The 14,174-nt window shown below is 42.6% G+C and overlaps 2 protein-coding genes across 4 annotated transcripts in view; both read right to left on the reverse strand.

The window, feature by feature from the left end:
* commd5 (COMM domain containing 5) overlaps positions 1 to 4,812 on the reverse strand; it is a 63,611-nt gene extending 58,799 nt beyond the window's left edge. The window contains exon 1 of the mRNA XM_070962243.1: positions 4,801 to 4,812. The gene's annotated coding sequence lies outside the window, so the exon portion shown is untranslated. The remainder of the gene's footprint in view (positions 1 to 4,800) is intronic.
* On the reverse strand, positions 1,325 to 13,629 carry smad5 (SMAD family member 5). Of its 3 annotated transcripts, none has more exons than XM_070962241.1 (7): positions 13,510 to 13,629; positions 9,333 to 10,288; positions 7,388 to 7,687; positions 5,855 to 5,962; positions 2,909 to 3,130; positions 2,561 to 2,817; positions 1,325 to 2,450 (listed from the first exon to the last, which is right to left on the reverse strand). In XM_070962241.1, the coding sequence occupies exons 2-7, from the start codon at positions 9,733 to 9,735 to the stop codon at positions 2,307 to 2,309; spliced, it is 1,434 nt and encodes a 477-aa protein (XP_070818342.1). In that variant the 5' UTR covers positions 9,736 to 10,288; positions 13,510 to 13,629; the 3' UTR covers positions 1,325 to 2,306. The 3 variants fall into 3 exon arrangements, with proteins under 3 accessions (XP_070818342.1, XP_070818340.1, XP_070818341.1); XM_070962239.1 differs by lacking the exon at positions 13,510 to 13,629 and adding an exon at positions 12,979 to 13,124; XM_070962240.1 differs by lacking the exon at positions 13,510 to 13,629 and adding an exon at positions 12,759 to 12,818.
* Between the last annotated feature and the right edge of the window lie 545 nt (positions 13,630 to 14,174).

Consider the following 14,174-nt stretch of genomic DNA (forward strand, 5'->3'; position numbering starts at 1 on the left):
TTTGCGTTTAATGGCCATTTTTAGCAGTTGTATTTGTCAATATAACTTGTTGTAATGTATTTGTAATAATAGGTAATCCATCTTTTCGGAGTTTTACGGTAAATACCAACGTGGACCAATAGGAAGTTGTTAATGATAATCCAAATACTGCCTCTGATGCTGCTACACTATACTGTTGGACAGATTTTAAATCGTACTTTCTGATGGGTTACTTTCTGATCTTTCTTTTTAATTAAACATTGCATTAAATATAAGAAAAATGCACAGTTATTGAGGCACAGTAGATTTATTGACACCCTGAAAGCTTTACTCCAAAGACAAATAAACTGTGGGCTTCATGACTCAACACTCGAGCCATGAACATGCAGTTTTCTCAGGGGTATGTAGTCTCACCTTTCCTCGTTACACTATACACCTCAGAATTATGGCACAACTCACAGCTCTGCCATCTGCAAATTCTCTGATGACCTGCAGTTGTGGGGTGTGTCAGTAGTGGAGAGCAGACTTAGGGAACTGGTTGGGCTGCTTTGTGGCATGGTATGGGAATAACCAGCTCCTCCTGAATGTGAATGTGAGGAGATGGTTGTGGACTTTAGGGGACCAGGGGTGATTTCAGAGGTGGAGGTAGTGGAAAGCTACAAATACCTGGGAGTACTTGACAGCAGACTGGACTGAAAGTGTAACACTGAGGCTGTTTACAGGAAGAGACAGAGTAGACTTCATTTCTTAGGATAATGTGTGCAGCAAGATGTTACAGATCTTTTACCGGTATGTTGTTTCAAATGCTATTTCCTTTGCAGCCATCTGTTGGGGCCGCAGCATGAGAGCCGAAGAAGCTGATTGAGAAGGCTGTCTCTGTGTTGGGGACTGCTCTGGAGCCCCTGGAGTTGATTGTTGAGAGAAGGGCGTTGCACAAAGTGCTCAACATGATGGTCAAGATTTCAGTTGGAGGCCTCTTCAACTCCGCTGTAGTACGGAGGAAAGTAGGGAAAAAATACCAATCCTAATGCTGTAAAATGACTTCCCTCTGTGCATGGAGAGGAGACGTACTTTCTAAGGGAATTCGCACATTGAACTTTAATTTGCACTGTAAAAGGTGTTTTATCTTAATTTTCAATCTATTTTTATTGGAGTTTCTTTTTCCCCATCTCATGTCAAATTAGTGTACGCCATGCATATTTGCGATTTCCCTTAGGGGAACAAATAAAGTACTGTTCTTACTGTTGGACCATCCTGATTCAACTCAGTTCTGCACTGTTCTTGTATATCAAGATGCATCTTGCCAAGTATTACTAAATCCTAAAAGACCAGACAGACAAAATTATCATTGTTACCAAATAACCTGTTTATTTCATTGAGCTAATGAAGTCAATTATCTATCAACATAATGCCTCGGTACCCACGCCAAAATTTAATATGCCTCCACAAAATCCATGAGTGCACAATATTGTTAATACGGTGAGTATGGAGAATACAGTCACTCTTACTTGAACTCAAGAGTACAACAAGAATCAATAATGATGATGTCCATTGTCTGATTATATCATAAATGACTACTTCTATTGCAATAGATGTAACATTCACAATGTTGTTAGCTTATGGCATGTTAAAACATGTTCAGTGATTGATCTCCCATATCAAAAACTATCAGGTTGGCATACATACCCTTCTCTTAAAGGCAGTAGCTCAGTGTTCATTTCTAGCAGTAGAGACTATAAAAAGAAAGCATTTGTTATATCTGAGCCTAATGGTAAACATAATTGTGTCTATATTTTATTGTAAATATCTGACATTGAGACAACAATGTAAGAAAAGTGTTCAGTAAAATTCCAATTTGTCTGTTGGACATAAGGCAGAGTAGTGACACGGTTCAGCTTCATTAAAAACTACACATACAGAGAAATAAAAACATTTGCGAAAACAATAAAACTTGATGCAAAAATTAACATTTGACAGATTCAAGCTTGACAATGGAGCTCTCAATTCATCCAAGTGTTGTAGCATTGTCAAGCAGTAGTGTGTCCATGTCGTTACTGCTATTTGGGAATTCCTCATCACTCTCTTTCTGCAGGTATTTGCTTGTAACATTACTCTGTTTCACCAATTCCAGCTGCTGCCGCTGCTGCTGCTGTTCCATTTCCAGCCAGAGTTCAATGTCCCTTCCCAAAGTTACGTGTAAACAGTTCAGCCATTAAGACCACCTTAAATTATAAATCACTGAGGGGGAGAAACGTTAAAAAAAGAAACAAAGAAATAAAGAAAGAAAAAGTCGAAAGGATCTCCCCAAAGCTCCCGCAAGTCCATCATTAGGACACAGAGGAGATTGGGTTGAGAGGTGAACCCATCTGTGTTAGCACCTTGTCCAGCCACTGGAGGGGCCCATGCAGGTGCACCTCGATCCAGCAGGGGGTGCTGGTGACATCCTGTCGGTGATACTCAGCTCCCCACCCCTGAGAGTGAAACAACAGTGATAATGATGTTAAAAGCGAGGCTGAGAGATGTATAACCATGCCTGCTTTGTGTCCTCCCCTGTCTCCTGTTTAGTCCATGAAGGTCTTACCTTGACGAAGCTCATCCTAATGGTACACATCTTTGTAAGCTCATAGACGGCCTCAAAGCCGTGGTTGACTGACTGGGCCAGAAGCTGAGCAAACTCCTGGTTGTTGAAAATCTTGAGGCTACATCCACTGGGGATCTTGCAGACAGTAGTTGGGTGGAAGCCGTGGTGGTAATTACAGTTACGGCTCTGGACAAAGATGCTGGTGTCGCTGAGGCACTCTGCGTACACCTCCCCTCCCACATAGTACAGGTGCACTCCTGGTGAACAGAGACAGACAACTCATGGTAAGGACAGCCGAGCACACCTCACCAACCTGCCTCTTGTGTTGTGTGTGACTGTCAGTCGTACCTTTGCCGATGTGTCTGCGGGTGTTCTCGATTGTTGAGTTGCGGTTGACGTTGGACAGCAGTCCGAGGCAGAAGCGGTTCTTGTTGTTTGATGGGTCAGTGAAGCCATCCACCAGCACGCTGGTCGACGAGGCATGGTAAGCCTCACCGACACGATTGTTGAGTTCATAGTAGACAATGGAGCACCAGTGGCTCGGCTCCTCGTACTCTACTGGTTGCACATCTGGGAAATTACAACAACAGGATAAAAACAGGTGAGTCATGAACTTAGCTGATGACATTTTCTTCCAAAAGGCATGATTGAGATGATGATTAAGATGCATCTACCAAAGCCATATGTTTTCAGTTCTAGAGAATGTATTTAGGCAGCGTGCGATTGTGAGCAGTCCCACTGCTGTATGTTAGTCCACCACTATGTGGCCATTACTAGTGCAGAACAACTCTAATTCTTCACAGTTCAAACAAAACATAAAAATCACGCACATTTCCAATATATTAACAGTTCTAAAACCTTGTTAGACCACTGTGACTGGATTAATTAATTAATTGAGGTTAAACTGTATGAGTGTAGTTAACAAGAGCCACAAGTAGTAGTACTGGACTTGCATATGATGCAAAGATTAATTAATTCAAGATAAATAAATCTCTAAACTACACTGTCCAAGATTTGCAATTGCAAGCTGCTGAAATGGCCTAAACATTTCTGAAACAGTGTCTTAGCTTAGGAGTGATTCAGGGAAAGTCTCATGGTAGTTCTGAACAAGGAAGTGACAAAAACTTTTATCTGAGTGAGGAGTCGTGGTTGACCCCTGTTGCCAGGTATGATGCATACTTTTAAAAGGTGCGATCGGTTGATACAAAGCCATGACTTTCTTTGTGATAATGGCCCGTGAAATCAATAGGCCTAATCATAGAATTTAGTCTATTACGACATTGTGTAATTATTAATACAATCATACTGCCATAAACATAACTCTCCCAACAATTACACCTACAAATGCGGGGAAGCCTGTTATGTCCACGAATGCCCTTTGGTGAGCCTGCAAGGTGCAGACATCCAGCTGAAATGAGGCTGTGAAAGTGCTGCAATTGTTTGTGTGATCACATGCACAGAGCCAAGTCATCACTGCTGCATTTTTCCAGTAGCAAAATATATTAGTGTGATCACTTTCATTTCTAGCATTATAGCATTGGGTGGGAGATGCAAGCGCATCTCGAATGAAATCGACCACAAATATAATCCCCGTGTCATCTAATCTGTAGTGTTTCATTAACCCACTGCATTCAGCATTTGGAGAATACTTCTCCTACCTCTTCCTCTTTCAGCCATTTTCTCCTCTGCTTAAGAAACTCTCTTAAAGGCCAAGATGATATGTGAAGAACTTTAACTTTACCAGGATCTACTTTTGCTGCTGTGCATAAGGTTTGACATAATTACATCAACAAGTCGGAACATTTCTACCATGGCTTGGTGCATCCTGGATGCTGCCACAGGAGGACTGCAGCTCAAGAAAACCAAAATAGAGCAGTCAAATGGAAACGCTGGTCCTTGCTTTAGTTTTGTCGCTCTGCATCAACACTGGTAGGGCTCTGCATTCAAGTGCACAAACATTTTTACAGCATATTTTCTGGAGCAGTCAAATTGTGCCTCAACTAGGTTTGGACGGTAATCCGGTAACAAAGTATCCCACGGTACCTAAAAATAGCAACGGTATCAGTTTCTTTACTGTCATTAAAAAAAAAAAAAAGCCACGCATATAGGTCTATAGGGGCCTAAAGTCGTTGTAGCATCATGAAGTCCACTCCGTTCAATATATCTGGTTGAATTTTTACTTGAGAAAAAGGTGACTGTGCATAAGTACATGCTAAAGAAGTGAACCTGGGCAGTTTTACAGATGTTTTAACAGAGTACCGTTATCTCGTCCAAATTCCTCTGTTGAAAACACTTTTTCAGCCTTTTTTCTGCTTGCTATTGTTCTTAACTCTCATAAAAGGACGAAATGCAAATAAAACAGTAAAATAAGACTTCGGGCTGCTCAGCAGAGTCCTCTGTGAGCGCTCTGCTCATTCATGAGACAGAGCAGTGAAACTAACTGCATGAATACGCTGGTCAATAGCTCAGCGACCCGCCCACATTCACCATAGAAACACCAATGACGATCCAGAAGGAAGTAACCCCACAGATAGGTTATTGCACGAAGAGCGCTCCCTCCACTCTAGAAACCCCCTGTTTATGTAAACAACCAGGACCTTCGTGATTGGTCTCAAACTAACACAGAGTCATAGGAGCAGACATTAGCAGTGTTTTTCAGAGCTGGAATATAACTTTTGACCACAAACCAGCGAAGGTAAGACATACTGTATGATTTAGTAAAGTTTTTTTTCTGCTACTCTTTGGCTGTTAGCTCACAGAGTATTCGTTGCACAGTGTGGAGGCAGACATCTTCCTGATCATCAGACTCGCTGCTTTCATATGATACCGGGCTTTTGTGTGAAGTGGTCAAATCAGCAGATGCAGTACCATTGACGTGCGCTATTTTTGTGTTTTCGTTACATGCGCATATAATTTCTTGGGGTATGAATTATGTTTTGTTTGGGTGGCAGTGCTTGGTAGAGACTTTTAGCTGAGTTTCTCCCCATTATTCTGGTATGCTACAACTTAGGTTTGGTGCTTCGTAGTGTGAGCATTGACCGTCTGAACTGTGCGCATGTCATGCTGCCCTGCAAAGTGATTATTAATTAGTCACGGTAATACCGTATACCCCGGGAAAATGTGGGGAAGGTTTGACGGTATCAAAATTTGGATACCGCCCAACTGTAGCCTCAACAGAGTCTATGGTAAACTGCTGTGCAACATCCTGGATTTTCATAAACCTTCAAACTGGACTTCCTGATTGGTATTCCACACTTTTGTTGGACATTCCTTGTAATTGGGTGCACTTCTCACCTCCTCTGGCCATGTTTGGCGGCACCAGGCTGCTGCTCGTTTCCATGGACTGACTCTCCTGGCCCAGCTGCTCATCAGGAGGCATGTAGGCTGGGGGTGGGGTGTCAGCTGAGACATGAGAGAGCAGTTAGTGAGGATGAGACCAGTTGTTGCTGCTGGCAAATTGTCTTTTTTCTTTTTTTTTTTTTTTTAATTTAAATAGCACACACACAGACACACACACAGACACACACACAGACAAACACACACAGACACACAAAGAGACACGTGTACTTAGGTCACTTTTGGGGGCATTACATGGACTTATACTCATTTCCTGGAAGCTTACCCGCCCTAACCACCGCCCCAACAGCTATCATTCCTAATTGGACAAGCCATCCCCAATTATCCCACCCACACCCAAGTCTCCCTATTCTTGTAAGGAGCACCTGCAACAAAAACAATTTCCCCTTGGGGATCAATAAAGGAATTCTGATTCTGATTCTGATCTGATTACTCCAACGATCATCACAGGATCCATACCCTGGAAATGGTGTCAGATTTCCCTCGTTCTTCACTTGCTAAGCAACATTCTAACGCATTCCCAACAGAGATGCAATATGAGCTGTGCAAACCAATATTGAGGCACACAGGAAAAACAAATGCATAAAAACCTCCACTTAGATTGCAGCGAGTACATTTTGACGATAATGATGCTTGCGAGTACAAACAATGAGGACCGGGGCTTTTCAGCACAAATCCTACAATCCTAAATTGTCATTAAAAACTTTTTCTGCCTGACTGCCTGCTGCCACCGCATGTGTCAGCAGATCTGGACTGGAGCAGAACAGGGCACGAGTCACCAGACACACACAGCTGCAGTAAAAACCACACCCCACCAAAATACAAATATAATCCAAATAGTCACAGTTACAATATACCAAGTCTACTGAACAGGACAGAAATGAATGCCTCAGTTAAGTGATATGTCTGCCTCTACTCAGTAACAATGAGACAGAAAGGCTGCCTGGTCCACTGAGTCGGTGCCTTGACAGCAGCCAGCAGCCCTGGCTCTGGTGGACACTGCTTAGCTGGCATTTCCTTTGTTCTCATGTAGGCGTGTAGCTTGATTTGGATCAATATAATAACTTAACCTGGTTAGAGCACTGTTAAGAAGAACGTTTTTCATTGCATTGTCATGAAATGTATCATGCATGGCTTTAAACTATTCGTAGGTATTAAAAAGATGGAATTGTAAGATATTTTAATTAATTGACACCAAGTCAATGCCATGTGTTGCACCCAAAATGTCCCTAGACTTGGAGTATAAATGATATATTAAAATGGATAGACCTGGATCTTTGGTAAATGTTGTCACTTAGTAGTAAACAATACTATGAGTAATTTTTTTCCTTCCATTACACAACTTAAAATCACCAGAGACTGGTGTTTATTAACAGATAGCCTGTTACTGGCTACATGACAGCAACAATCCACAAAAACAATAGTTTGGCATCTTGCCCAGGGTCAGGTACATGAGTATATTTGGCATACCTGGGAGCTGGAATGGACTGGAAGGGCCCGAGCTGGCAGGAGAGTTTGGATAAGTACCACTGCTGGCTGGAGAGGGAGGATACGGAGAGTTGGGGGAGATGGGAAAAGAGCCACCGCCGCCGCCGCCGCCTCCTCCGCCGCTGCTGCTGCCGCCCCCGCTGTGTGGCTGCTGGAAGGACTCTGGAAAGGTGGCATTCAGGGGCATGTGCGGCTCGTTGTGGGTGAGATTGCGGAACTGTACCAGCAAGCTGTGCTGTGGGTTGAACTCGCTGTGCCGCGGTACCAGGACAGGCGGGAGCACTGGGTGGTGGACCAAAGAAAACAGGGGAAGAAAATGAATTTGCTGTTAATGAAACACACAGTCAGCGGAAGAAAGTTAGTTTCTTAAAATTCCGAAAACTAACTGATCATTATACATTAGGAGCTCATGTCTACCACACATCTTTCACCAGAAAACCTGTTTGAAGTACGGCTTTCATTGTGCTGAAACACTTTTCCTTGTTAATAATGTATCCTTTCCATTATTAACAAGGAAATGCAGTCAGTGATGCAAAGAGAAGACACTGATGGGCATGCTCTCAGAAAAGTAGCTGTGGTGCGCACACACACACACCCAAGATGTCTAACACTAGCTCTGCAACTACCAGTTATTTTCTTGGCAGCAATGTTTGATGTTTTTGCTTGATAAATGATTTAAATCATTAAACAAGTATCAAACAAGTTGTCATTTAATTTTCTGATCAGTTCATTGTTCAAGCTCAAATATACACAAACAAAACATTGTAATGCCAACACATGTTGATATGAGGGACTTATTCTTATAATTCTACTTCATCTAATTTTGAAACAAGTTTTATATACAGCCAATATCTTACAAAGTAGCAGTTGGTTGTTTTGTTAAACAAAACAAACACAAACACAATTCCAACCCATGTCTTGAAAAGGTTTAACATGAAACACTGCTCAACACCAACAATCTTGCATTCCTCAAAAGACACTTTAGACCTTGGTAAAGATATAACCACAGAGGTCATTCATATCTATTTTCATTTTCAACTTTGTCAATAGAATAGTGTGATAGTGTAATGGTCCCAGCCTTGATTTTTATTTCCTAACTGACTCTACGCATCATGGCTCCAAGGCTGTCCCTTCAAACTACCCAGTGAGCTTTGCTTTAAATGATATGATGTGAAGTCTCTCTTGACAGACATGTGATCTGTATCTATGAACTGGTCAATACAGAGCTGGCAATCCCAAATCAACCTAATGTCAGAAAGGGTGTCCCCTCAGGGTCATCTCTGAGTGTATGTGGTGTGGTGTGGTGTGTGACTGACTGACTGACAGACAGACAGACAGACAGACAGACAGACAGACAGACAGGCAGACAGGCAGGCAGGCGGGGGGGGGGGGGGGGGGAGAGAATGTGCTGGGAGTTTAGTCTGAGTGGTTTATGCATTTAGTAAGCCACTCTCTGATGCCACACCCCATCTGGAGTGCCTGAAGCATATAATCTAATAAGACTCCAAAAGAGCTAGTGATATTGATTTTCTGTGAAATGGAGGGGGTGGGTGGATCAGGCCCGTGTGATGACAGCCTCCTGACCTTTGTGGAATTGTTTACCAGCTCCATCTCTTACTCGGAGCTCTAGCTAAGGGATGTGCACAGCTCCACTCCGGTCTAATCTCATATTTGCTGCTATCCAGTAGTTTTTTTTTTTCTTTTTTCTTTTTCTTTTCTAAAAGGGCACTGATGCTGTTTTTCCAGTTGTGTGCGTGTTACAAATGAACAGATTTGGTACAATTGTGACTTACAGAACACCTTTTTTAAACCAAATTTTAAAGCTAATTTGGAAACATAATTACATATCTGGAGATGTAAATTTAAGCATAATTTATTGAGACAGTTATTCAAGAGTATGTGCCAAACCCTATTCACGAGTACCTACCAGGACTCTCCACTCGCTTGTAGTGATATGGGTTGATGCAGACCTCCTTCTGTTTGGACCCAAACGGGTACTCGCATACCTCCAGGGGCTTGAGCTCATGGTGGGACTGGAGGTCTGGCCAGCGCCACACTCTGCAGTAGATTACATGAGGCAGACCTTTCCTGTGGGAAACTTGTAGCCGGCCGTCCAGTGATCTTGGAATGGTAACACACTTGCTGGGCTGCCCGGGGCAGCTCAGAGCTTTCTCTAGGTCCTCCATGGCACCCTTCTTCTTCTTCAGCTTTTTCACCAGTGCATCCACTGCCTTTTCTGCCCATTTCTCCTCCTCGTCTCCCTGCTTCCAGCCAAGCAGGCGTTTGACTGCTGGGCTTGTGAAAGAGAAGAGACTGGACATGGAGGTCATGCTGGAGGCTGTAGTGTAGGTAAAAGGGAGGACTTCTGTGGCAGCGGCTGGTCACTCCAGGGGGACAAAGGAACTACAAGCCCCCTGCTGATGATCTCCAATCAGCGTTAGTAGTCTGAAACAGTGTGTGAACGCGTGGTCAACAAGAGAAACCTCTTGAGTGTGTGAATGTGAGTGTGTGTGTGTGTGAGAGTATGAGAGGCCAGCAGCGATGAGGGGTGGGGTAGGGGAGAGGAGGGTTTAGCCTTGTCTGACCAAGGACAGGAAGCAGGGGAGGGAGGGGAGTCAGCAAGCAGGACGCAGCTGCTGCTGCTCAGGAAGGACCCTGCAGCAAGCTGTCCGGACTTGGGTCACCACCACTGATGGGGGGGGGGGGGGGGGGTGCAGGCTGCAGGAGATCAGGACCTCTGCCGAATTGACACAGTGCAGCAGTTCTCACTGGTGCAAGCTGACAGGTTAAGAAATACGGATGAGACAACTTCTCAACAACTCCCAGCTCCTCTCTGGATTGAGTTGTCCAACCAATGCACGGTCAGTGTTGAGCTCCAGCAGCCTTCAGCAAAACAGAAGAGAGCAGATACATGTAAAGATCTGCAACACAGTCATTTGTTTGGCATTGCATATACAGATAAACAAGCAAGTGTTCTGAACATTTGTAAATACTATCAAAATGAAAATGTTTTTAATCTCAGAACAGCATGTAAAACACTATTCTCACTCAACAGGATGATCAAAAAGCCCTTTGTCCCCTTTTTGAACTGACACATCATTTCCATGAAGAGACTCAGTCTTGCTGAAATTCGGATGATGCAATTATCTGATGGGTGCTGTATTTATAACTTGAAGACAGTCATGCATATTAAAAGACACACACGAGGAGAGACACCCTTGGAGCCAAAAAACCAACATGTAAAGCTGGTAAGTTGGTCTACCAGACAGAAGCGGGTAAAATTATGCTTTGGGTGTGTGCTGAAGCAACATTATCACTTCCTTTGTTTGAGAATATGGCTGTCGCGAAAAAAGAAAGAAAAAAAATGAAAAAGTGACGATGCCAGCAGAGATGCGAGTAGCAAATGATATATTTTAAATCAAAGTCTAGTTTGTCTTCCACCAGACAGAAAGTGACTAATGTGAGCGTCAATAAAATTCAAAGTCAAATTAGTAAGAAAATATAAATACATTAAGAAAATTGCTTTAAGAAACTCTGCTTCTCTTATTTACTACACCATTTCTGCATTGCACAACCATCTGTCTCAAAGGACGCAACACTGAATCATCATCTTAAAAATGTATGTGGGTTCAGGATGTCTCCAATGGTTGAACCCACAAACTACTCCATCTACTAATGTAGAGAGACTGAGTGTTCAAACAGTCTTCCTGACATATACATACACTAATTAAACAAACCATGCTGAGATATGTAACACTTCTGTCCAAATCATGCAGCCCCAGCAAGCAGACAAACACATGGAGCCTGCGGCAGCTGTTTGGGGGCTTGTGAAACCGGCTTTAGTCAGAAAGGATGTGACCACAAAGAGCTGCTTCCTCCCTCATCCCATCTCTGCCCGATCCCTCCCTTCCAGCACACAGCTGTCCAACAGCACTGCACCCACTTCCACTGCTCATTGTTCTACATGCACATGAAGGTGGAGGGAAACCCACTAAAGTAGATCATGTACACATACACAAAAATCATTCAGCCTGTAAATACTCTGAGATTTTCTGACATTCAGCAGACTGTGTTCCAGGAGCTGATTCCACATAGCCTGACATTTTGATAATTGATTCGACTTGAGTAATTTTTTCAGAAAAAAAAGGTAAAAATTCTCTGATTCCAGCTTGTTGAAAGAGAATATTTTCTCATCCATCATTCCGGTATGATAATAAACTGAATATCTTTGTGTTGTGGACAAAACAAAACATCTGAGGACATCATCTATTATTTTACATCAGTCTCTTTAGACCAAATAATTACTTGATTAATTGGGAAAATAATCATCAACTTTATTGGCAATGAAAGATGGTTTGTGGTCTGTCTTAAAAAAATGATCAATGGTTTCTCATAATTCCTGATCATATGGAGAATCTAAATTAACAACAAAGCGCACAACCTATACATGTTGTATACTGAAAAATGCAATAGTTATTCATATATGACTATTGTTCAGACGAGAGGCAATTAAAAAAAAAAAAAAAAAATCAATCAATCAATCAATTTACATTTCAAGGCACAGGGTACGTCCAACCGAAGATAACATGCCAGGAGACTGTTTGGAAACCACGGGATAAAAAACTCTCACTGACAATCAATACTCCTCTGGAGCCCTTTCCAAAAGCCCAAACCACTCCACACACATCTGAAAAGACGCACACTGGAGGAGGCAAACAACAAAAATCAGCCGAAATCACACTTGAACTGTCCTGCAGTAGTAGCTGTTTATCACAGTTGGTCTCTTCCGAGTTCAATTAATGAATAAACGCCGTCATTCTCGCTTAAACGACGTCTACAAACCACCAACCAACCATACAAACCGGAAAACATAAGAATCACCCTGAGCTAGATAGTGTGACATATGTCTGAAATGCTTCATGAGTATGAAGTACAGGCAACAGACAATATGGAAGAACGACTGGGTGACTAAGTTAGTAACGTTAGGCACCCCCCACCAAGAGAAAGAGAGAAAAGGGATTCAGAAAGACGCATCTGACATCACATGAATATCCAAACAGTAGTAAAAATTGTTTTTAGCGCTGCTCTAATTTCACTTTACAACGAAAAGACGCACAGTCATAGCAAACAATACATTACTTCAGTAGCATTAGCTAACCCTGGTATGTAGCAAGCTAATGAAAGTACCCTCGAGAATTTGCTACCTAGCTTAGCCAACTTTAACACAACACTACTTCTTTAGCTTAAACCTGTAAAAGCCTCATAACAACTATCGCTACCTAGTTTGAGAGTTTAGCGCTTTAGACCTTTGCTTTCTCTTCAAAATACAGCTTCACATGCGATCGTTTTCTACCTCTTAACGGTTAGCCGAAGCTACTTCACCCTTCCTCCTCTTCCTCCATTCCAGAAACTTTTTGAACTTCTCACAACTGAGGCTAAGCTATGCTAGTGGTTAGCCCAGCCCTCCGAGGGAAAGTGGCGAGCCTCTGCCCGGAGTGCCCTGCTGATGTAGCTCACTGGAGTTCACTTCTACTCTTTAAATTAGACAATTAGATACTCGTTTGGCCACATACCTTCTAACAATGCACGCAAGCCGAAGACCTGAGTTTTCTTGTAACGTTTAGGAGGCAGTTCCTGCTTTGTTAAAGATTTTCTGTCGTTTTCCACCGCTTCTTCCCTCCGTCTCCCCGTGCCATGTCCTCCAGATCCTGGATACAAGTAGACTGGAGAGGCGGAGTGCAGATCACTCCGCTTGTCTGACAAACTAGTGCTCGGTTTGGCGTTATAGCAGAGGAGGATTTGGACACTTATCGCCTAAAACATGCGACCATAATATAAGCCATAACAACTATTTTATATTCTGTTGTAAAGGCGGTGCGTTCATTGGCTGACTTTTCAAAAACATTTATTCGTTTTCCTTGCGCACATAAAAGAAAATGTTCCCAGTGAATAAACTTTTTCCACCATTGAAAGTAACAGCTACATCATCAGGATCATAAACGTCAAATATAACACCAGCAGCTGAACCTGCAACTCAATAAACATCATTACTGGTCGTCCCGACACGTTTTTGATGCCTCAGTGAGTGAAGTTGGAGTTCTTACGGTGGTCGCGCTGCGGCTTTGGATGGGACGTCTCTCAAGTCTCTGGCTCCACTCAGTCTGGAGCGCTGCGGTCTGTTGTGTATTGTTGTCTTTTGTAGTCACTTGTTCGAAGCCTCAGCAGTCCCCGCGTTGTTAATCCGTTTAACTTTAATTAAACAAGCTAATAATTACTATTCCACACCCATTTCCGTACACGAGCCGCTAGTCCTTCGCAGGATAATTCTGGGATTCTTCATTCAGGCTTCAGATACCAAATGTAATGCAGTGTCCATGTTGAACCACTAGTGGGCAACCTACACCCAATTTACTGGCACCATTGATTCAACTTTATTCTCTTGATTCCCTTCTTGAAGGGTTTGCCTCTCCCATCCCATAATGCAGGCAGAGATGTAACCTGAGTGGTAAAGTGCCTAAACCAAACCCCCATTTATAGATTACAAAGTCATCATGAAGAAAATTTTAAGCAAGATAATGCATTTCCTGTCTTGAAAATGTGAACATTCTGGTTGATTTTCAGTTTAATCTGTTTTCATAAGCCATTGCTTCATTTAAATATAGTTTGTGAGATGTGAGGTGCCCATTGAATCTTACTGTATGCATTTATGTGTACTGCAACATTACTACATGGCTACTCATGCAATTTACAAACTTTTGTAGGACTGGAA

The sequence above is a fragment of the Chaetodon trifascialis genome, chromosome 5, assembly GCF_039877785.1.
Source record: "Chaetodon trifascialis isolate fChaTrf1 chromosome 5, fChaTrf1.hap1, whole genome shotgun sequence".
NCBI lineage: Eukaryota > Metazoa > Chordata > Actinopteri > Chaetodontiformes > Chaetodontidae > Chaetodon > Chaetodon trifascialis.

What these genes read in the sequence shown, in the direction of transcription:
- smad5 (XM_070962241.1), bottom strand. Translation starts at nt 9,735, where the DNA reads ATGACCTCCATGTCCAGTCTCTTCTCTTTCACAAGCCCAGCAGTCAAA. An exon ending in CCGCAGACACATCGGCAAAG is followed by an intron (nt 2,818 to 2,908) that starts GTACGACTGACA and finishes TCTGTTCACCAG; the next exon opens with GAGTGCACCTGTACTATGTG. An exon ending in TTAGGATGAGCTTCGTCAAG is followed by an intron (nt 2,451 to 2,560) that starts GTAAGACCTTCA and finishes TTTCACTCTCAG; the next exon opens with GGGTGGGGAGCTGAGTATCA.